The sequence below is a fragment of the Salmo salar genome, chromosome ssa07 (assembly GCF_905237065.1).
Source record: "Salmo salar chromosome ssa07, Ssal_v3.1, whole genome shotgun sequence".
Taxonomy (NCBI): Eukaryota; Metazoa; Chordata; class Actinopteri; order Salmoniformes; family Salmonidae; genus Salmo; species Salmo salar.
Genome location: NC_059448.1, coordinates 16,613,007 through 16,637,659, shown reverse-complemented (window position 1 = coordinate 16,637,659; position 24,653 = coordinate 16,613,007). Strand labels below are relative to the sequence as shown.

At 42.3% G+C, this 24,653-nt stretch overlaps 1 protein-coding gene across 6 annotated transcripts in view; it reads left to right on the top strand.

Moving 5' to 3' along the window:
- The first annotated feature begins 575 nt into the window (after window positions 1-575).
- Window positions 576-24,653, top strand: part of LOC106608629 (serine/threonine-protein phosphatase 2B catalytic subunit alpha isoform) — a 138,687-nt gene continuing 114,609 nt past the window's right edge. For all 6 annotated transcript variants that reach the window (XM_014206697.2, XM_014206695.2, XM_014206694.2 and 3 more), the window contains exon 1: window positions 576-876. In XM_014206697.2, the coding sequence (XP_014062172.1) occupies window positions 816-876 (61 nt within the window). In that variant the 5' untranslated portion in view covers window positions 576-815. The remainder of the gene's footprint in view (window positions 877-24,653) is intronic.

The following is a 24,653-nucleotide window of genomic DNA, read 5'->3' as shown; positions in this document are numbered from 1 at the left end:
GGTGGACTGTCTATCAACTACTTATAACCTTCCCTTTACAACCACCCTTAAACCGTTCACAAAGCGGTTAGGCTGAATACTTGCACCACCACGAAACTAGAGAATAGATGTTCTACTTGATTCCACCCACCCAGAGCCATAATATAGCTCTGCACCCACCCTGTGTGCCAGGGGAGTGGAATCTCTAGCCTCGTGGTGCTCACTCAAAACAGTGAATATTTGGCTATCTAAATTGCATGGCATGTTGCATGATGACTACTCTAAACCCTTCGCGAGAGATTGAGTGAAGTTTAGATGCTGTCTTTGAAGAAGCAGAAATGGCAGGATCCAGCGCACAACCATGGAGTTGCAGGCCAACGCTTCACACACACACATGATTGATGTTGCAATGTTGCAAGATACAGGAGAGGGAACTGATTTGTTGCAACACACAGCACTGCAAGTATAGCCTAATATTCATATTGTTGATACTTACGAATGTCATCTAAGCTTTAAAAATGCCCGTGAAGGGGAATAGGTCTCTGGCACCAATAGAAGAGCAAATATACGGGGGGGCGTATCTTACCAACTGCAGGCTAGGTTGCGCGCGCACAGCGCTGGGAGAAAGAACTTGATACAGAAATCACACGGACCTACAGTTTAGGGGTGGTGAAATTTGTAACCTTGTTGCAAGTATCTTTGGCGAGTGATAGGAGCAAGTGAGATCACTGAGATCTCCCATTTGGATAGAGTTCAGTTGTTGGGCAAGGACAGCATCGGCTCTTTTTCAGGCACAGTTCAAATATATTTGAATATATAACGTTAACACCCTGGAAATGTCCGAAAACAAGCCGAATGATGATCCGAAGTTATCTACGACGGACAGGGTAGTAAAATGTAAGTGTCAAATTAATTACGTTTTATCATAAACTGTTCTTACGTTGTTTTTGTAGGGAGGGAGGGAGGGAGGGGGGGGTAATGAAGTGACACTGCTGCCATAGACGAATGTGTCTCCCTCGACACATTGCAATCCTAGTCGTATTGCGCCCTAATGGTCTGCTCAATTGGAAAGCTGGTTATGGAGAAAAAGGGTGTTAGCCGTGAGACATGGCACCGGCTAGCTAATCAGCAAAAGTAGGAAGTAAGGGTGTTATTCCAATAGTTGTAGGCATTCAAGGTTTGAATCAATGTCCATGTCTCGCGACGGGCTTGTTGGATGTGGTCCTGTTGTTTATCATCTGCACATACAATAATATCTATATATTTTTAAACATTGTATTGCCATAAAATACATGTATTTTGTAGCCCCACACATTTCTTCTGTATTCACTTTTGCAAAATAAACGCACATGTACGAAGCATGTAGGCTATTGCAGAACTATTATGCCACGGTTAAAGTTAGACTTGTCCCCATATTTTGGTTTCATTAGGGACACATACATAATAGTGTGACGCGGTGTGTTTTATTCTAGTAATAAACATGTCTGTTCTTATCTAGCCCGCATGTTTGATGTTTGCCCCCATGGCACTGTAGCCTATGGGGGCTAGAAATCTCATGGGGGGGGCTAGGACTATCAGGACTAATTTCCTTTATTTTATTATACATTAAATCACTATTGATTTAAAAATGGAGTTAGGTTCGTCTTTATACTCTACAGACATGGTGTAAATGGTGCATCAGAATCTTCATTGTACTATAAAGGCGACTGTTGGGCACTCATCCCTTGACATATGACATCTCAGTTGCACATGTTGACATTTTAGCGATCAAAGATACTCCCGTAGCCTTTTGCAATGACAGCATATGTTTGGTATGTCATTGCATTTATTTGACACACCAGCTCTCTGTAGTTACTCAGTAAAGGACTATGTATTCTACCTCATGGTCCTTTACACAAGAATCCTTTAAGAACAGTTTTCCTGGGTTTTTTTTGTGTTAGTAGCTGGTATGTACTCAAACTGCATTCTACTAAACTTGATGCTCACAATATTCTACTAGTAGGCCTATAGGTGTGCTCTAAAAGAAGAAAATAACTTTATTCTTCTGTGACCACATGGTTCCATGGTAACCACTAGATAATAATCCCCCCCCCCAAGCCTTAGGCATAAGGTTTGCAGTGTGGTTAAGGTTTTGTTTAAAATCTAATTTTAAGAAGATCAATTGTAGAAATAGGCAGGGTTTATGACATTGTGGCTGTGTTAACTAGCTCCGAAACAGTGTTATAACAATAGACTGATCTACAACCTCAGCCTATGCATTCAGATTGGGATCATAAATGGAGTCTAAATGTTGATATGCAGGTGAAACGATTTGCCAATAGCAATATCAGCAACCACATACACATATCTGTTCTCTTCATAACATCTCAATTACAAACAAATCGGACATTGTTCTATAATCAATAATGACTGATGCTACATTGTAAAGAGATTAATAATTCAACTATGACCAGAGGACATGACACAGGAAAGCCCTGACTCTGTATATGCGCCGGTCTGGATTTTGTTTTCATACCAACGTGAATATAGAATTCTGTTCTCAATAGTTGCTTGCAATGTAACGTTGGTGAACTCTGTATGTCTCTCTCCTGCTCACGCTACTGATCGCACAGTCTTCATGTAAGCGTACCATGATCAACGTGCATATGTTAGCTCATTATCCACATTCATTCAGAGTAATGCCTACGGCTGCGGTTCAGGTCTTTGAGAATAAGGTCGAGACCTGTATGGGTGACTGGTAAGGTCTTGGGTGCTTTTGTTAAACATTTTCAAGAGACTGTCCCTATAGTTCACTCCAAAATTGCATCCTATCCGCTTCATAGTGTACTACTTTTGACCATGAACCATAGGGCTCGGTTCAAAAGTAATGCACCATGTAGGGAATATAGGGTGCCATTTGGGATGCGTCCTATGTATCAACATAATGGGTTAAAGCTCAGTAATGGGAAAATGATTACATGGTCCAAATGGATTCAGTGAGAAATTGAGAATCGTGGAAGTCCAATTGTACTACACATCCCATTAGCTCATGAATTGCTAATGTTAGACGACTCACAACCCACATCAGACGGAGTCACAATGAATGTCCTGAAAATCATAGGATTTTGAACTTGACGACAAACGGTGATATTGATGATGCTGTTAGGTTGTTGAACGCTACCATGCACGCACAAATGTCTATAAAATGGAAATAACAGTTTGAATTTTTCAGAATTTTTCATTCATTGTTTTTTTTTTTTTAAATCCTCCAACAGCTTTTATGATATCAGACTCAGAGTAGTTATTATTTTAGCTCTGTGTCAACATCATGCCTGTATTGTGTACAAAGCATCCCTCCAAATATCTGGAGGCTAAATGTCGGGAAGTCATCTGTTGCCAATCCTCCCAGTTCACCCTACGGCTGTTTCTCACCTTCAATACAACGTGCATCACTCATTTCCACCTGCTTTGAAAACAAATCCTGTATAGAACTCATGACGAGGCAGATGACCGTTTCAGTTTCACTAAATATCCAGGTTTGTCTTTATAAGACGAGTAACTATATTCAGTTTGTGGAAGAGCTATAGATCTAGACCAGTGGAGGCTGCTGAGGGGAGGACGGCTCATAATAATGTCTGGAATGGAGCCAATGGAATGGTGTCAAACCATGTGTTTGATGTATTTCATGCCATTCCACCTATTCCACTCCAGCCATTACCACGAGCCCGTCCTCCCCAATTATGGTGCCACCAACCTCCTGTGATCTAGATAGCTACATAACTGTTGCTACCGCCTCAATATCATGCATGGCAAGATGGCGACCATATTAATACGAAGTAAATAGTGAATATCAGTTGTGTATTTTATTTGACTCCAGCTGGGAAGGAAAGCCCCATAGCAGAGCATGTTTGCAGCACTCCCCTGCTTGCAGGGGCCTTTCCTTTGACTTGGATCGATAGTATCTGACGTTTGACTTTTTCGTAGAGGCCTGTGTCCCGTGTTTAAGACGTGTGGGGGTCCACCACCAGGGCCACTGATCCCAGCTAGACAGATGAGTCATTTTTTAGAACAGAACATTTTAAGTAACGCCACATACTTCACTCCAGCTTTATGTAATCACCTGCCCAGAGCCCCGACCTTCACCTGCTTTCAGGTTGCTGTGTGTGGGGGGTTGGGCGGTTGGGTGTGTGTGTGTGTGTGTGTGTGTGTGTGTGTGTGTGTGTGTGTGTGTGTGTGTGTGTGTGTGCATGCGTGCACGACCTACAGGGTCTCTCCATACACACATTTGAATTGGTTTATCTTTAAAAGTGGTTAATAGGATAATCACCAGGTGTTATTTGGATAAGTAAATTAAGGCATATCTGATATCTAGGAGGGGACAAATACTTATTTCCCTCATTAAAATGCAAATCAATTTATAACATTTTTGACATGCGTTTTTCTGGATTTTTTTGTTGTTATTCTGTCTCTCACTGTTCAAATAAACCTACCATTAAAATGATAGACTGATCATTTCTTTGTCAGTGGGCAAACGTACAAAATCAGCAGGGGATCAAATACTTTTATCCCTCACTGTAGCTACAGTATGTACATATAGGTAGGGTTATAGTGACTAGGCAACAGGATAGATAATAGACAGTAGCAGCACCAGGTAGTCATTTGATTAGCTATTTAGCTTGTTTAGCAGTCTGATGGCTTGGGGTTAGAAGCTGTTCACTGTCCTGTTGGTTCCAGACTTGGTGCACTGGTACAGCTTGCCGTGTGGTAGCAGAGAGAACAGTCTATGGGTGGCTGGAATTTTAGAAAAAATGTTTTTCCTTCTTCTGGCACCGCCTGGTATAGAGGTCCTGGATGACAGGGAGCTCGTACTCACCACCAATGTTCCCTCTAATTTTTGGGGGCACTGAGCAAATCTTTGATCTTGTGAGCGGAAACTTGATTGTTGTGAGAATGTTGTGCAACTTCCAGCACGCGTTTACAGGCTGCACCCTTACAGGTTTAGACAGTAGCCAATAGGCTATTTCAGCGTAATGTACCGTAGGCCTACCAACAAAACCAATGGAGCAAATCCCATAATATTTTCACATGGACATAGCTTTTGATTTCTACGATATAGCCTACAGTAGCCTATATGTGGTTTTCAATGCAGGCCTACATTGCATGAGACTTTTAAAAACAATTTTACATTATGAAGGGCTTGACATTAATTCATTATTTTTTAATTATTATTACAATATATGCCTCTGTCTATTAGCTTATTTGCATATTCAAGCCTTTCTCAAAATATAACACTGCCCCTTAAATTTAGCTTTTTACTTGACTGGCTTTTCAAAGACAGCTTGAGATGTAGCCTACGCGTTTTGTGCTCTTGTAGGAAGCAGTAACTCCCCATTGCTGACCTATACTTATCTATAACTGGGCTAATAACTCGCTAACTAGCAAAGAATATAAACAAATTTGCACACGAGCGGCTCTGCGCTCTGATTTGTAAAGCGCATTCCCTCGTGGGTGATTGAAAGACCACACGTGGGCTACCCAATAGAAATTTTCTTCGTGGCGCTCCGGCTCTGCCTTCAACAAAATCACAGACTCGGTCTTGCAAAGTTAGATTTGTTTTGGTTTGTTGCATTGAAAGGGGGCTGATTCGATCACATAAAACACTTTGAACTATAGAGTGCAAAGTAATGGGTGATAACAGCAGCACTAGATGGGATAATTGGGGAGACGGGATAGACGGGATGAAGAGCACCATTTGTGACTGATAGCGGCAGCCGCAGAGAACATGGTATTATCATACATGGATTGTCAGCTGATAATGTAATATATAAATGCAACATGCAACAATTTCAAAGATTTTACAGAGTTACAGTTCATATAAGGAAATGAGTCATTTGAAATAAATTCATTAGGCCCTAATCTATGGGTTTCACATGACGGCGCAGCCATGGGTGGTTTCCCAGTGGCCCACCCATGGCTGCGCCCTTGCCCAGTCATGTGAAATCCATAGATTAGGGCCTAATGAATTTATTTCAATTGACTCGTTTCCTTATATGAACTGTCAATCATAATGAGTTTTTTCCCCACAAAAGGGCTTTATTACAAACAGAAATACACCTCAGCATCCCTTTAGGCGATCCCACAGGTGAAGAAGCCGGATGTGGAGGTCCTGGTCTGGCATGGTTACACGTGGTCTGCGGTTGTGAGACCGGTTGGACATACTGCCAAGTTCTCTAAAACAACGTTGGAGAGGTGGTTTATGAACATTCAATTCTCTGGCAACAGCTCTGGTGGACATTCCTGCAGTCAGCATGCTAATTGCACGCTCCCTCAACTTGAGACGTCTGCGGCATTGTGTTGTGTGACAAAACTGCACATTTTTAGTGGCCTTTTATTTTCCCCAGCACCAGGTGCACCTGTCAATCAATCAAATGTATTTATAAACCCTTTTTTACATCAGCAGATGTCACAAAGTGCTATACAGAAACACAGCCTAAAACCCCAAACAGCAAGCAATGCAGATGTAGAAGCACATAATGATCATGATGTTTAATCAGCTTCTTGAAATGCCACACCTGTCAGGTGGATGGATCATTTTGGCAAAGGAGAAATGCTCACTAACAGGGATGTAAACACATTTGTGCTTAATTTTAGCTAAATAAACTTTTTGTGCATATCGAGAATTTCTGTAATCTTTTATTTCAGCTCATGAAACATGGGACCATCACTTTAAATGTTGCGTTTTAAATTTTTGTTCAGTGTATATGGATTGGATAGAAACCATGCCAACCAAACTGAAATGTCAGTGCACATTTATGAAAACATTATGAAACGGAAAATTTGAATTAGTGTTTCTTATTGGACAAGTCCTGGTATTCCCTTTCTGTTTCAGTACATTTTCCAGTGTCGTGGCTAATAAAAACAACCCAGGTTGTGAGAGAGGGTTTCGTAGTAGTGGAGAAAAATTGCAACTTCCTTCCAGTTCCACTGAGTTTTGTTTATGTGCGTTCCATGGCCCCTCAAGTTAAGAAACTTGCCAAGGAAAAATCTTTTGGGAGTTCTTATCGAACGGAACTCTTGTGGACGTCCTTGTATCAGCTAGCGACAGCGACCTGTGGAATCTTAACAGTTCTGAAGTGAAGTATTTTTCTGCTGCCATAATTGTCTCCTTAATCTTTGTGAGCATCAAGGTGAGAGAACGTCTATGAATATTATTTTGGAAAAGTATGTCCATCCTTGTCTCTTTTTATTATCAGCTTGTTGTTAGGACTGTCTTTTATTTTCACACAAACGAAATACACTGAACAAAAATAAATGCAACAATTTCAAAGATTTTACTGAGTTACAGCTCATATAAAGAAATCAGTCAATTGAAATACATTCATTAGGCCCTAATCTATGGATTTCACATGACTGGGAATACAGATATGAATCTGTTGGTCACAGATACCTTTTAAAAAAAGGGTAGGGACGTAGATCAGAAAACCAGTCAGGATCTGGTGTGACCACGATTTGCCTCATGCAGTGCGACTCATCTCCTTCGCATAGAGTTTATTGGGCTGTTGATTGTGGCCGGTGGAATGTTGTCCCACTCCTCTTCAATTGTGTGCAAAGTTGCTGGGTATTGGCAGGAACTGGAACAAGCTGTTGTACACGTCGATCCAGAACATCCCCAACATTCTCAATGGGTGACATGTCTGGTGAGTATGCAGGCCATGGAAGAACTGGGACATTTTCAGCTTCCAGGAATTGTGTACAGATCCTCGTGACATGGGGCCGTGCATTATCATGCTGAAAAATGAGGTGGTGGCTGTGGATGAATGGCACAAAAATGGGCCTCAGGATCTTGTGCCGTTTCTCTGTGCATTCAAGTTGCCATCTATAAAATGCAATTGTGTTTGTTGTCCGTGGCTTATGCCTGCCCATACCGTAACCCCACCACCACCATGGGGCACTCCGCTCGCTCACACGAAGCCATACACGCTGTCTGCCATCCGCCCAGTACAGTTGAAACCGGGTTTCATCCGTGAAGAGCACACTTTTCCAGCGTGCCAGTGGCCATCAAAGGTGAGCCACTTCCCACTGAAGTTGGTTCGAACTGCAGTCAGGTCAAGACACTGATGAGGACGATGAGCACGCAAATGAGATGGTTTCTGACAGTTTGTGCAGAAATTCTTTGTTTGTGCAAACCCACAGCTGTCCGGGAGGCTCGTCTCAGACCATCCCGCAGGTGAAGAAGCCAGATGTGGAGGTTACACGTGGTCTGCAGGCTGCTTGGACGTAATGCCAAATTCTCAAAAATTACGGAGGCAGCTTATGGTAGAGAAACATTAAATTCTCTGTCAACAGCTCTGGTGGACATTCCTGCAGTCAGCATGCCATTGTGTTGTGTGACAAAACTGCACATTTTCGAGTGGCCTTTTTATTGTCCCCAGCACAAGGTGCACCTGTGTAATGCTCATGCTGTTTAATCAGCTTCTTGATATGCCACACCTATCAGGTGGATGGAGGATGCTCACTAACAGGGATGTAAACAAATTTGTGCAAAAAAAGTTAAAGAAATAAGCTTTTTGTGCAAATTGAAAAGTTCTGGGATCTTTTATTTCAGCTCATGAAACATGGGATGAACACTTTACGTGTTGCGTTTTTATATTTCTGTCTCTTAAACATGCACGCGCAAACACATGCATACACACACACACACACACACACACACACACACACACACACACACACACACACACACACACACACACACACACACACACACACACATTCCAATTTCTACGGCCCTGCAAATCCTTTCTCTCAAAGTCTAACCCACATGCACCCTTTTGCTCGATCTATGACTGCCCTTCACAACGCACTATACTCTCTTGCAGTAGGATTTGGGAAATGGTGCACCATGGGAAATAAAGGTCAGACAAGCGGAGCTCATTTTCGCTGAGCTGTGGATTTGGGGCCTACAAGCCTTGAGGGTGCAAAGCAGCCAGCCACAGTTAGTGAGCTATTCATGGGCATAAAGACAGCGTTATGGCCCGGAGCAGGCCTGTTTGCAAGCGAACGTGTTGTTATTACTCACAAAGAATTAACCATGTGGGCTCTCTCTCACTCTCTTGTCAGTGTCTGCAGACCCAGAGACTGTTTTTGTTGACAGAGCTGCACTGCTTCCTGAAATGAACCACGGTTTCACCTGTAAAAAGTAAAAATCTCTGTTTTGGTCCGAAGAGCTGCTTGTTGCCATAGCTTCTTGGATGACACATATTTCCTGCTCGCTACTTGTCATTGGCTGCTGTACACCATTGTCCGCCCTCAGTCATTGATTGGAACGCTTTAGTGTTTTTCTTTTAAGTCTAACCCCAATGAAAAGAGAGGGTAAACGCATGAGAGAGAGTCAACATTTACTGAGTGGTTTGAAGGACAGAGGAGCCTGCTGAACAAATTGAGATGGAAGACGGTATATGCTGACAGATTGTATTCATTAAACTGGCTCCCGAACCTGTTCTCTCTTTACTTTGTCATTTGAATCAGAGTCAAAATCAAGTCAATTTCAAGCTTAATTATTGCTCGACATTTGTTCAATTCATCATGGATGTATGCCCGACACGAGACTTGAGTGTCTCAAAATAACGACTAAAGAAGTTCCTTAGTCCTCATGGTGTCCCTTTGGCATGTGGATAGAACCCCGGCCAGAATGCCTATGGTGTGTAAGATTACAGAAGAATTAGTCTTTGTTTTGGATTTAGAACACAGCACAGTGGTTGATTTGGCCAGATTAAGCTCCATATAAAGGTGTAAAGGCAGATCTGCTCAAGGGATGTAATCTGACTCTATGCATTAGTCTGTGCTCTTGCTAATTCAGGCCAAACAAGTGTGGCTAGCATAGCGTAGATTTGAAAACAGCATCCCAAAACAAAACTGTTCACCTAGCTAGCATTTTCGATTGTCGCTAGCTAAGCTTGTAGTTTTAACGGATACCCCACCCCCCCACCCCCACCGTACGAGTCCATGGCTTTTGAATTTCAATTGATCACATGCATTTGTTTAAACGAGGCCACCTGTTATTCAGTAATTCTTAAAAGCATAGGGCAGGGGATCTTGATTGTCTTGGCAACTCGTGCCGTGTGATTCAAATTTTGAAGGAAGGCACCAGGCCATGTGTTCGCCTCATAATGTGAAGGTCATGGGTGCCTCACAAGACTTGTCCTTGTTCCTGAGCTGATAAAGTAATCTCAGTCAAACTCCACATTAAGGAATGCCATACATGGCTACACCAATACAAATAGAACCCAGGATACATCATACACATGTTGTTTCAACTTAAAAAGACAACTTACATTCATTGTAATATGCAAGTTTATACAACTTAACAATTTAGGTTAGTGGGGTTAAGACATTTTTTGTTGTTAAAACATTACACTCCAGCGGTGTAGATCTAGATAGAGTCCTGCAAAGTTGTCTCTGACATTCCTACCTCTCAACCAGTCTTCTGTGACAACATGACTGTGTTCTTAAACACAGATTTATCACTGAGCTTTTCTTGCTGATGATATTTATACTTTTATCGATAACTCGATCCTACCGCTAAACTCCACGGAATCAGTGATATTGTGAAAGCCCTACTTTTATGCTCACTTTGCTTGCCTTGCTTGTCATACCCAAGAGCAGTTATCTCCCTTTCCTTGTACTGTAGGCACTACGCTTGATGTGGTAAAAGTTGCTGTCCTCTTTTGATATGTGCGTTTTAATATCTCCTGTTACCGTGGCTGGCAGGGTGTTTTCCGCTCTTTGTTTGGCTAACAGCAGCAGTCCGTTTGGAACGGAGACAGTTGAACGTCATAAGATCCCCCTCTAGAGCAATCAATGGGATGTCTACCACAAGTGTAACTACACAGCGGGCACGGACACGCAGGGAGGTCAGAGGCTAACCCAATGGACGGAAGCCTTATTGGAGCCGGGAGGGTTTCAAGCAAGCCCCCCTAATGGTTAAAAGCCTGGGCAAAAGACTTGCCGGCTTTATCCCTTTGACACGTACCAACACACAGGTGTGATCATTCTACAGTGGTCCATGTAGCGTACGCTCAAACCTGTGTGATTAGAGCGCTTATGTAGAACGTCCAGTTTCGATTAACAGTCAGCGTTTGAGCTGGCCACACTGTTTTTTCACAGAACTATTTTGCACAAACTGTCCTTTACAACATTATGCAAATGTGTTAAACATTTAAAACAGAAATAACGTATTTACATAAGTATTCAGACCCTTTGGTATGAGACTCAAAATTGAGCTAAGGTGCATCTTGTTTCCATTGATCATCCTTGAGATGTTTCTACAACTTGATTGGAGTCTACCTGTGGTAAATTCAACTGATTTGACTTGATTTGGAAAGGCACACTCTTGTCTATATAAGGTCCCACCGTTGGCAGTGCATGTCAGAGCAAAAACCAAGCCATGAGGTCGAAGGAATTTTCTTTAGAGCTCCGAGACAGGATTGTGTAGAGGCACAGATCTGGGGAAGGGTACCAAACATTTCTGCAGCATTGAAGGTACCCAAGAACACAGTGGCACCCATCATCCTTAAATGGAAGTTTGGAACCACCAAGACACTTCCTAGAGCTGGCCACCCGGTCAAACTGAGCAGTCGGGGGAGAAGGGCCTTGGTCAGGGAGGTGACCAAGAACCCGATGGTCACTGACAAAGTTCCTCTGTGGAGATGGGAGAACCTTCCAGATGGACAACCATCTCTGCAGCGCTCCACCAATCAGGCCTTTACGGTAGAGGGGCCAAACGGAAGCCAGTCATCAGTAAAAGGCATATAACAGCCCGCTTGGAGTTTGCCAAAAGGACTCAGACCATGAGAAACAAGATTCTCTGGTCTGATGAAACCAAGATTGAACATTTTGGCCTGAATTCCAAGCGTCAAATCTGGAGGAAACCTGGCACCATCCCCACGGTGAAGCATGTTGGTGGCAGCATCATGCTGTGGGGATGTTTTTCCGCGGCAGGGAATAGGAGACTAGTCAGAATTGAGGGAAAGATGAACGTAGCAAAGTACAGAGACATCCTTGATGAAAACCTACTCCAGAGCGCTCAGGATCTCAGACTGGACAATGACCCTAAGCACACAGCCAAGACAATGCAGGAGTGGCTTTACCTGGCTTAAAGAGAAGGAAATAATATCTATTGTATTAGAAAATTCATTCAACACCTTTTAGATGAAGTTGTATAGAAAAAGGACTGGAGGGTGGGTGAAATATATTTCTCCCATGAACAAAGAAACTCAAAAGGAGGGATTTTAATTAACAATCATTTTAATCCGAATGTGCAAACTGTTCAAACAGATCTGCAAGGAAGGTCGATCCTTTTAAATGAACAGATAAACAGATTTGGCACATTATTCTATATGGTCCAAAATAATGATGATCCACGCTTATTTGAAAATATATATATAATAATTTATCGAGTTCACAGGCAATACATGACTCCATTTTTATGGTGGGAGATTATAATACGGTTTTAAGTACCTCAATGGACCGTAAAGGAATTCATCCTCATGCACTTAAGGAAATTACAAATATTATGGCTATATTGGAACTAGTGGATATATATATATGAAGCTATAAGATTTTCAATGTACCGATTCCATGGCACATAGTTTATAGTTTATGCTCTCAAGCGGCTAGATGTTCTTTGCCATTCGGCCATCAGATTTGCCACCAATGCTCCTTATAGGACACATCACTGCACTCTGTAAACTAGTCATCACTGTATACCCGTCGCAAGACCCACTGGTTGATGCTTATTTATAAAATCCTCTTATGCCTCACTCCCCCCTATCTGAGATATCTACTGCAGCCCTCATCCTCCACATACAACACCCGTTCTGCCAGTCACATTCTGTTAAAGGTCCCCAAAGCACACACTTCCCTGGGTCGCTCGTCTTTTCACTTTGCAGCAGCTAGCGACTGGAACGAGCTGCAACTACAAACTGGACAGTTTTATCTCTTCATTCAAAGACTCAATCATGGACACCCTTACTGACAGTTGTGGCTACTTTGCTTGATGTATTGTTGTCTCTACATTCTTGCCCTTTGTGCTGTTGTCTGTGCCCAATAATGTTTGTACCCTGTTTTGTGCTGCTACCATGTTGTTCTGCTACCATGTTGTGCTGCTGCCATGTTGTGTTGCTACCATGTTGTGTTGCTACCATGCTGTGATGTCATGTGTTGCAGCCTGGACATCATGTTGTCTTAGGTTTCTCTTTATGTATTGTGTTGTCTCTTGTCGTGATGTGTGATGTGTTTTGCCCTATATTTTTATTTAATAATTTTTTATTTTTAATCCCAGGCCCCCGTCCCCGCAGGAGGCCTTTTGGTAGGCCATCATTGTAAATAAGAATTTGTTCTTAAATAAAAATGATGATACAAAATTCTTGCAACCAATAGAATGTGATATATATATGTGTGAATCATTTCAGGAAACTAGGCACAGGTCGCGCGTCACTACTTTACAGGAGAGGCATTTGAACGTAAACATTTATTTTTTAATCAAAATGCGTTTTTGGTAGAAATGCCTTCTGGAACATGCAAACTTTCATGTGCCTTAATAACAAACTTGTATGCCATCTGTAAATACAAATAAAATTGTTAAATTACGAGCCTAGTTGGTTTAGCCACGGAAAAAAACAGGAACCTTCCCACTAGCCATGATTGATAATGGATGGGCGGGACATGCTGAGAGAGGAGTTTGTTTCTTTCTATAACATGAGCTGCTCAGTATGTGTAGGTAATCCTTTCTAACGCAGCTTTTTTGGAAGGATATCACGAAGAACTGCAAAAGTGTTGCTAATGCTCTCCACTTTCTGGACGACCGAGTTTTGAAATCAGTGGAATGCCCGGTGGAAGCAGAGTATGATAGCTAAGGAGAGAAAATTCTGGCGTTTGATTGCAAATATGCAGAGGGAGTCGAAAAGAGAACACATAGAAGGCTGTTGTATAAAACAACTGTCTCCGGATTACATCTTCAAACTAAGGGCAACCATGGCATCCGTGACAGAGAGGGAGAAGCGTTCATCCATGTATACGGGTAAGAGAGTCTAGCTAGCTACATTTTCAGATATTATAAGTTTCTAATTTGGTCATAAAGTCATTTTCATTGCAAGGTAAAGTGTACTGTTAGCTAGCTGGCGAAAGTTAGTTGTGGCTGGCTCGCTAGCTAATGTTACGTGTATAATCTGTGTAGTAATATTATTCGTACCTTATAGCCTAATGTTAGCTTGGTAACATTGAACCTAGCTAGTTGGTTAGCTTTAGCTACCTGCAGATTCATGCAGGGTAGTAACGTTATGAGTTGGGATTATGGTTCATTGTTCAGCTACATGTCTAAGCAAAAGACTCCACTATGCAAGTAAACATTTCACTGTACCGTTTGCACCTTCTGTATCCTGTGCATTATTTGATATAGTGTGTGTTTACCAGAGCCGCTAATGTGAAGAACAACATGACCTGAACCGAAGTCAAATTAGGATATAACGTTAGGCCAACGAGACAGTCTCCAAGTTGTAAAATTCTCCGGTAGAATGCCCTGCTTTCATTTCATCACACTCTCAACCGTAAGCTATTTTCTGTAATTAGCTCGCTACTAACTTGTTGTGAGTTTATTTTCCTGTAATAATTAATAAAAATTGTCTAAAAGTTAAGACCTTATCGGCTATGTGATAGGGTCATTATTTGAACTGCTTAGCTAGCTAACAAGCTAGAAATGAACCAAAACATTGTTTAGAAAGTTGGTTTTAGTTGCCTGGTTTACTAGATTGACAAATACTAAATACATTTTTAAACGGATGGTTTTATTGGTGTTAAAATACACCAGTTATGCTATTTTGGACCATCAGGCTGCTGATGCCATGCAGCCTGTCGTTTTTATACTTTTTCATAACAACAAAGACACATTTTATGTTTGAAGACAATAGAATGTTCATGATGTCACTGCGACAACTGTCTACAGACATGTCAATAGACATAGTATAAACCAGCCTTTAGTCTTAAAATCTTTGGTTGTTTAGTACACAACCGTACTCACTCTGTTTAGCACATGGCCTCGCATGTGAATCCTTATAGAGATGGGTGGGGTTAAGGCTTAAGAGGGTGTGAATGATACTGAATGGGTTTAGACAACGGAGAGCTCTCCAGTAGGTACCAAAACATTCAAGAGCCATTTTTGCAAAAGTGGGGTTACAAGTTTATCAACTTTCAAAGCATAATGACTTTCCCATTGTTCCCCAATTATAGTGTATGATATACCATATTCCAGCTATGAGTCCCTAGTTTTATCCAATATAAAAACACAATTTCAAATTTTGCTACATAAGACCAAAATCGAGCCGGTCGGTCACATATGGGGGATACAACCATCCCAGCTCTGCTGATTTTGATGGGAAGAAACAAAATCATTAGATCACTTGTTTTGGTACGGCCCATGTGTAGCTTGTTTTTGGTCACAGGTTCAGGAATGGATGAACAATTGCAACATTTACTTGGAGCTAACTCTGCAAATAGCACTGCTGGGTGATGTGAAAAGTCATAGTCAATCAATCAATAATATAATAATACTCTTAGCAAAAAAATGTCTTTTCATTTCCAATCTGTAGAAACTATGAGAATAGAAAGGTTCAGAACTTCTGTGAAACATCACAATGGAAAACCTATATGGCAGCTAGAAATCAAAACTGGATGGTCTTCAGAGATCGATGGGAGGGTAGCTGAAGGCTGGGACTAAAAAACAAACAAAAGATAACTAATGTAAAATATACTGTCCATAAAATGTATATAGTATGTATAAACTGGAAGTAGAATCCTAAGTATTGTTGTCCATTAGTTTACTCAAAGTAGGGGAGGGGTGGTAGGGTTAGGGGAAAATTATAAAGAAGGAAAAGATATATAAAAATATATATTAAAAATAATATATACAGTACCAGTCAAATTTGGACACACCTACTCATTCCAGAGTTTTACTTTATTTTACTATTTTCTACATTGTAGAATAATAGTGAAGACAGCAAAACTATGAAATAATACATAAGGCATGTAGTAACCAAAGTGATAAAAAAAATCTAAATTATATTTTATATTTGAGATTCTTCAAAGTAGCCACCCTTTGCCTTGATGACAGCGTTGCACACTCTTGGCATTCTCTTTTCCAACAGTCTTGAAGGAGTTCCCACATATGCTGAGCACTTGTTTGCTTCTTTTCCTTCACTCTGCAGTCCAACTTATCCCAAACCATCTCAATTGGGTTGAGGTCGGGTGATTGTGGAGGCCAGGTCAACTGACGCAGGACTCCATCACTCGCCTTCTTGGTCAAATAGCCCTTACACAGCCTGGAGGTGTGTTGGGTTGTTGTCCTGTTGGAAAACAAATGATAGTCCCACTAAGCGCAAACCAGATGTGCAGCGTATCGCTGCAGAATGCTGTGGTAGCCATGCTGGTTGTGTGCTTTGAATTCTAAATAAATCACAGACAGTGTCACCAGCAAAGCATCCCCACACCATCACACCTCCTCCTTCGTGCTTCACGGTGGGAACCACAGATGTGGAGATCATCCTTTCACCTACTCTGCGTCTCACAAAGACACCACAGTTGGAACCAAAAATCTCAAATTTGGACTCATCAGACCAAAGTACAGATTCTTGGCCCAAGCAAGTCTCTTCTACTTATTGGTGTCCTTAGTAGTGGTTTCTTTGCAGAAATTCGACCATGAAGTCTCCTCTCAAAAGTTGATGTTGAGATATCTGTTAATCTCTGTGAAGCATTTATTTGGTTTGCAATTTCTGAGGCTGGTAACTCTAATGAGCTTATCCTCTGCAGCGGAGGTAACTCTGGGTCTTCCTTTCCTGTGGCAGTCCTCGTGAGAGCTAGTTTCATCATAGCGCTTGATAGTTTTTGCGACTGCACTTGAAGAAACTTTCAAAGTTCTTGACATTTTCCAGATTGACTGACCTTCATGTCTTAAAGTAATGATGGACTGTTGTTTCTCTTTGCTTATTTGAGCTGTTCTTGCCATAATATGGACTTGGTCTTTTACCAAATAGGGCTATCTTCTGTATACTACCCCTACCATGTCATAACACAACTGATTGGGTCAAACACATTAAGGAAAGAAATTCCACAAATGAACTTTTAACAAGACACACCTGTTAATTGAAATAATTTCCAGGTGACTACCTCATGAAGCTGGTTGAGAGAATGCCAAGAGTGAGCAAAGCTGTCATCAAGGCAAAGGGTGGCTACTTTGAAGAATCTCAAATATATTTTGATTTGTTTAACACTTTTTGGTTACTTCATGATTCCATATGTGTTATTTCATATTTTTGAGGTCTTCACTATTATTCAACAATGTAGAAACTGAAGAAAAACCCTTGAATGAGTAGGTGTGTCCAAACATTTGACTGGTACTGTATATTTACAAATTATTTACAATGTTTTAGACAATTACATTGATAGAATCCACAATCTATATGCAATATTAAGGCTGGCAGATTAATACACACTCTCTCTCTCACACAAACACACATACTGTAAATATCTGTGCGAGTCCACATGAAAACGTCAAGGTTGCATCCCCTCTGCCTTATCTGGATGACTCAGACTATCTCAGACTGTACCTCAGCGTGTACACACTGGACGGTATGCACACGGTATGCACACAACAAGCCTCTTCAATGCCACCTAATGTTGTGTGCTTATTTGTGTTGGTGTTATGTGTTAACATGCGGACGGGAGGGTTTCACCCCCTTCCCCCAGAGATGAGCTTGAGAATGCATGGCACAATACCAGCTGAGGTATCTGAAGTGAGCAAGCCCTGAGAATGCATGGCACAATACCAGCTGAGGTATCTGAAGTGAGCAAGCCCTGAGAATGCATGGCACAATACCAGCTGAGGTATCTGAAGTGAGCAAGCCCTGAGAATGCATGGCACAATACCAGCTGAGGTATCTGAAGTGTTCTATGGACTTCCCTCTCAACACATAAGACACGCCTCCTTTTTTCATTTTCAGGGAACATCTAATATGCCCTGAGGCCTAGTAGAACATGACTCGTCAGTTGGCATCATGTCAGTTTGCTTTGGCAGCAAGAGTACCCACAGACCAAAAAACTCAAACAATACTATTTTGGTTGCAAGTGGAATGGGGGATTCCAGTCCATCTGGTGCTGCAAGCCAAGGTCTACCTCTAGGCTAACTCTTAACGCTGCAGTGTTAGCAATACTCACTGTTTCTGAAATGGGTTATGTGGTGACAACATACCACTACGCTAGACGGCGCTTTCTTTCTACCTGGGCCGCAGCCCCTGACGGATGGGACGAGTTCCTGCAGCGTAAGCGGCATGCTTCAGCGCCTCTCACACATACACACTAACTCGCTCACTCATACGCACACACCGTACAAATACGCACACACACGGGTCTGCTCTGAAAGGCCTCCATTCCCATTAGTATATAATGCGAGGGGCATGTGAAAAGACAGTTGTACCATGCCTGTAAACAGAGGATTAGCGGAGAAAGGGAAAGCTCGACGTCAGAGAGCGATGTTCCAGTCTTCCAGAACCATTTCACCACGGCTGTGGAATGTTAAACACAGAAGGGAGTATACAACCTCTCATACTCTTGCCATATATCAATCCTCAAGCCCTCAAGTAGTGTGAAGCAGGTAGTGGGAAGCAGGTAGTGTGAAGCAGGTTGGAAAAGTGTTGGGCTGGAACAAAAATGTCTGCTAGTAAGGCCCTAGGACCTGAAGAGATCGAAACCCCCCTAGAGGATTATGTAAGGAGACCCCTTACTGGTTTCTTCCAACTGTAGGGAGGGAAAGTGTTAGCATTGAAGCAACATTTCAACATTTTATTTGTTTCACTTCCTTTAAATTCATGGCAGAAAGAGGGCCAGTTGTGAGGTTCCTTGTTTAGTGTGCTTCCCACCTGGAGGAGGTAAAGGAGAGGGTAGTGTTTGGCGCGTCGTTAAGGCCTGGTTTTGGCACCAGAGCATTCCAAGATGGCGTCACGCTCTACACGGTCCTGGGGTTGCCAGCGGTTTCTGAGGCAGTGCCAGGCCCTTAGGCTCTAGCTTGGATGTTTTACTAGTGTATGTGTTTTATTTCACCCGAGGTCACATTCGCGTTTCCATTATGAAATAAGAGCCCTTCGAAGGTCCTTAGACGAAGGGGAATATTCCTCTGCTAGGACTTGGTTGTCTGTATACCATAGTAATTTAGGAAATGCATTAGTATGTACTGGATGAGTTTCAATTGAGTCAGATATATTACACAATATCCATATAAATTTGAATCACAATTCTTTTGTTAGTTTTTCCTGATAGAAAGCAATTGATAGTATTGACACAGCAATTATTCACATTTCCTGGTCATACAAAGAGGTATTAAAGTAGTCATGGCAACGTGACTCAATAGTCTCAATAACCCTTATTCAACTTTAGAAACTTTCTTCATTAACCACAAAACAAAGAGTTCTAGCTACATGAGTGTTTACCAATGCTAGCTGGCTAACTTATCGAATTCTGCAGTGAAACTACAGCCCAGGAACAACATGTTCTGTTTTCATACTGTTCCTGGTAGGTGGACTAGACCAGTGGGATGTTCCCCAATGCTGGTAAGTGGGCCCTGAGTGAGAAAGTTTGGGGAACCCCTGGACAAGACTAGTGACTTCAGCTAGACACTCCAGCTAGTGAGTCAGGACCTCTTGTTTTATTTACACGCATTCACTCATGTTAATTATAGACCGCCTGGCTGAAAATGAACCCCCCATCCCATGTACAGATGTGTTGAGGTCTACACTCCACATGCTTGACTATGCACATTTGTGTAGGCGGTGCTTACAGTTCATAATGTTATTACTATATCTTCATTGGACGAGATTGTATTTTGTTATGTTCATTTAAAAAGGGCTGTCAGGTCTAGAGAAAACGACCCAAATGTAACTAACTCAACATCATTTTTTGTTTGTTTTCTGTCATTTCATAAAAGGTTTGCTGCATCACATCTGGCCGTGATTGGGAGTCCCATAGGGCGGCGCACAATTGGCCCAGTTTGGCCGGGGTAGGCCGTCATTGTAAATAAGAATTTGTTCTTAACTGACTTGGCTAGTTAAATAAAGGTTAAATAAAAATAAATAAATAGTCTGCATTGTGGAAGATTGAACCTTCAGAACAGTTTGATCAACACAGTTTAAGCTACCTGAATTGATCACATTTACCAGTCAATACTGTCAAAGAATCAGCTTTGGCCAGGCTTTACTCTACACAGACAGAGCTGACCAGCGTTCAGTCACTGAACAAGAGGTTAAAGCTGTGGCTGCAAGGCAGGCCACTCAGTCACACACGCCCACATGGAGAAGAGAGGAGGGGAGGGGAGGGAGGCTAGCTGCCCAGCCCGCTCTGCTCTGTGAAAGACCTACTGCAGAGGCGTCTGACCAGAGCCAGAGTCGTGACTGAGCACTGTTTGTTAGTTTGTGTGGTTGGGGCGGGCTGTCTGTCTGCTTGTCTGCCTGTCTGTTCGAAAGCTGCTGAAAGCCAAATGCACGCCATTGTGTACAGTAGTGTCTACTCTGTACAGTAGTGTCTACTCTGTAGTGTCTACTCTGTACAGTAGTGTCTACTCTGTAGTGTCTACTCTGTAGTGTCAACTCTGTACTGTAGTGTCTACTCTGTACAGTAGTGTCTACTCTGTAGTGTCTACTCTGTACAGTAGTGTCTACTCTGTAGTGTTTACTCTGTACAGTAGTGTTTACTCTGTAGTGTCTACTCTGTACAGTAGTGTTTACTCTGTAGTGTCTACTCTGTACAGTAGTGTTTACTCTGTAGTGTCTACTCTGTACAGTAGTGTTTACTCTGTAGTGTCTACTCTGTAGTGTCTACTCTGTACAGTAGTGTCTACTCTGTACAGTAGTGTCTACTCTGTAGTGTCTACTCTGTACAGTAGTGTTTACTCTGTAGTGTCTACTTTGTACAGTAGTGTCTACTCTGTAGTGTTTACTCTGTAGTGTTTACACTACAGTAGTGTCTACTCTGTAGTGTGTACGCTGTAGTGTCTACTCTGTAGTGTTTACTCTGTACAGTAGTGTTTACTCTGTAGTGTTTACTCTGTAGTGTTTACTCTGTACAGTAGTGTGTACTCTGTAGTGTTTACTCTGTACAGTAGTGTCTACTCTGTAGTGTCTACTCTGTAGTGTCTACTCTGTACAGTAGTGTTTACTCTGTAGTGTTTACTCTGTACAGTAGTGTGTACTCTGTAGTGTTTACTCTGTACAGTAGTGTCTACTCTGTAGTGTCTACTCTGTAGTGTTTACTCTGTACAGTAGTGTCTACTCTGTAGTGTGTACTCTGTAGTGTCTACTCTGTAGTGTCTACTCTGTACAGTAGTGTCTACTCTGTAGTGTCTACTCTGTAGTGTTTACTCTGTACAGTAGTGTTTACTCTGTAGTGTCTACTCTGTACAGTAGTGTTTACTCTGTAGTGTCTACTCTGTACAGTAGTGTTTACTCTGTAGTGTCTACTCTGTACAGTAGTGTTTACTCTGTAGTGTCTACTCTGTAGTGTCTACTCTGTACAGTAGTGTCTACTCTGTACAGTAGTGTCTACTCTGTAGTGTCTACTCTGTACAGTAGTGTTTACTCTGTAGTGTCTACTTTGTACAGTAGTGTCTACTCTGTAGTGTTTACTCTGTAGTGTTTACTCTGTACAGTAGTGTCTACTCTGTAGTGTGTACGCTGTAGTGTCTACTCTGTAGTGTTTACTCTGTACAGTAGTGTTTACTCTGTAGTGTTTACTCTGTAGTGTTTACTCTGTACAGTAGTGTGTACTCTGTAGTGTTTACTCTGTACAGTAGTGTCTACTCTGTAGTGTCTACTCTGTAGTGTCTACTCTGTACAGTAGTGTTTACTCTGTAGTGTTTACTCTGTACAGTAGTGTGTACTCTGTAGTGTTTACTCTGTACAGTAGTGTCTACTCTGTAGTGTCTACTCTGTAGTGTTTACTCTGTACAGTAGTGTCTACTCTGTAGTGTGTACTCTGTAGTGTCTACTCTGTAGTGTCTACTCTGTACAGTAGTGTCTACTCTGTAGTGTCTACTCTGTAGTGTCTACTCTGTAGTGTTTACTCTGTACAGTAGTGTCTACTCTATAGTGTCTACTCTGTTGTGTAGTGTCTACTCTGTAGTGTCTACTCTGTAGTGTAGTGTCTACTCTGTAGTGTTTACTCTGTAGTGTCTACTCTGTACAGTAGTGTCTACTCTGTAGTGTCTACTCTGTAGTGTTTACTCTGTAGTGTCTACTCTGTACAGTAGTGTCTACTCTGTAGTGTCTACTCTGTAGTGTCTACTCTGTACAGTAGTGTCTACTCTGTACAGTAGTGTCTACTCTGTAGTGTCTACTCTGTACAGTAGTGTCTACTCTGTACAGTAGTGTCTGCTTTTTAGTGTCTACTCTGTAGTGTAGTGTTTACTCTGTAGTGTCTACTCTGTACAGTAGTGTCTACTCTGTAGTGTCTACTCTGTAGTGATTACTCTGTAAACATCTCTCCTTTTTCACAGAATCAGGTGGACTCGTCTCACAGGTTGATGCCTCCAGTCCTTAGACTATGTAGTTACTTGTGCGTTGGCAGTGGTTCGTAAACAAGTTGTAAGGGATGATGATGCTGCCTTAATGCAGCAAAAGACTTTAGCATGCATTTCATAAACATCCGGCCGTCAAGTTGTTGTACAAATAAAAGTGGCCAAGCTAAAACACTGCGTAGTCAGGTGCAATCAGAACACAAACAGATGTTAATACCATCAGCTGTTACCTAACACAGGAAGGCCAGCCAGACTGTTAAAGAGGATAGCCTGTCTATCTGACTGTGTCCCAGTTGCCCCCATTGATTTTGTGACTGTCCAAAGAGTGAGAGACGGGGAGCCATATATTTGACTGACCAATCAGCATAGCCTTTAAATCATCCTACTGCCCTAAAGGAGATGGTTAAAAGGAGTGGCAGTGTCCACTAAATCCTAGTGTGTGTTCATTCGGCACCAAACAGAAGAAAGCAGACTGAAACAGGGAGGGACTATCTGGACTTGTCCAATAACAAACACTCATTTTGGTTTTCTGTTGCTAAAAGTTTTCTGTTATGTGCCCTAATGAATACCACCCAAGCTGCATCTTGATGTTGTCTAGTGTGGCGCTGCCTGTGTCAATTGTGTGTTGGGTGTTTTTTGGGGGGGGTCATCACGGGGCATGTTGTTGATTTCAACATCCAGGAAGTACTGTGTACTTCTGTCTGTCTGTCTCTCTTTCTCTCTCTCTCTCTCTCTCTGGGTTTCTTTTTCTCTCTCTAGGTCTCTCTTTCTCTCTCTCTCTGGGTTTCTTTTTCTCTCTCTAGGTCTCTCTTTCTCTCTCTAGGTCTCCCTTTCTCTCTCTCTCTCTCTCTCTCTCTGGGTTTCTTTTTCTCTCTCTAGGTCTCTCTTTCTCTCTCTAGGTCTCCCTTTCTCTCTCTCTTTCTCTCTCTCTCGCTCTGGGTCTCTCTCACTCTCACACACACACACACACACACACACACACACACACACACACACACAGAGAGTGTATTATCATCCTAAGCCTTAGTGGTCTTCATGCATAGTGCATCATTTTTTTGAATTTCAAGTCTTACTTAATATAAATGTGAAATATTGAGTGACATGTAAATAAAAAAAATATACACTAAACACCCGACACACACAGAAATGAACCATCAAAGTATGGGATGTTATAGGAGAGAATACGAGCTTCGTTGTTTGGAATGAATTCTGCTAGCACACCCTAGTTACACACACGCACATGCTTAATATTTGTCGTTCTTCTTGGCAGCTCTCGTGTGGCTCCGCTGTATGGTGCAGCCTGTCACATTACCCCAGCCCCCACCCAGTCTCTGGGAAGGCTGAGGGAATGGCACTGCGGCTTGCCACGCATTTACCGTGAACACGACCGTCTGTCTGTGTCCTTCCGCCAGTCACCTAACTGAAGTGTGATAACAAGCTCTTTGACAATCCTTGCTAGCGATGTAGACTTTTGTATCTGTCTGTCAAACTTGCTCTCATTATGTCTCGGTTTTGTTCCAAGGCTGTTTCTCTTTCTTCCGCTATTTTTGTATTTGTTTTTGGTGGAGGGGTTCTGTGATTATAGGATGCCCTTGTTCAAACAGCTGAGCTAGATATCCCCCTGGGTTACCATCTGCCTCTCGTACGGTTGTTTATTGAGTCACTTCTTTGCTCTGTGACTGAATGCTGGCCTAATGTGTGGGGGGGGGGGGAATCCCATCATACCATAAGCCTGCATCCCTGTATTGACATAGACCTCTATTCTAGCCCCCATGTTGCATCTGGGGAAAAACCTCCCATGAAGCCTTGGTCAGGCCTGTTGCCTCCCTGTATAGACCGTTACCCAATCCCTCAGGAGAAATTCTGACGGGCCATTTGCGATGGCCAAATCGAGATAGAAATCAGCCACTCCGTCTGGCAGATAGTATATCTCTCTAGTGCATCTGAGCCAGGATAATGTGTACGTCTGCACTTGGGCAGGACTTGGAAGAGCATATCCCCCACCGCCTCCTCTCTTCTGCCCTCATTGCCATGTTGCCGACCCCCAGTTGTGGTCATTCTAATGGAGCATGGAGCAGTGTAGGCC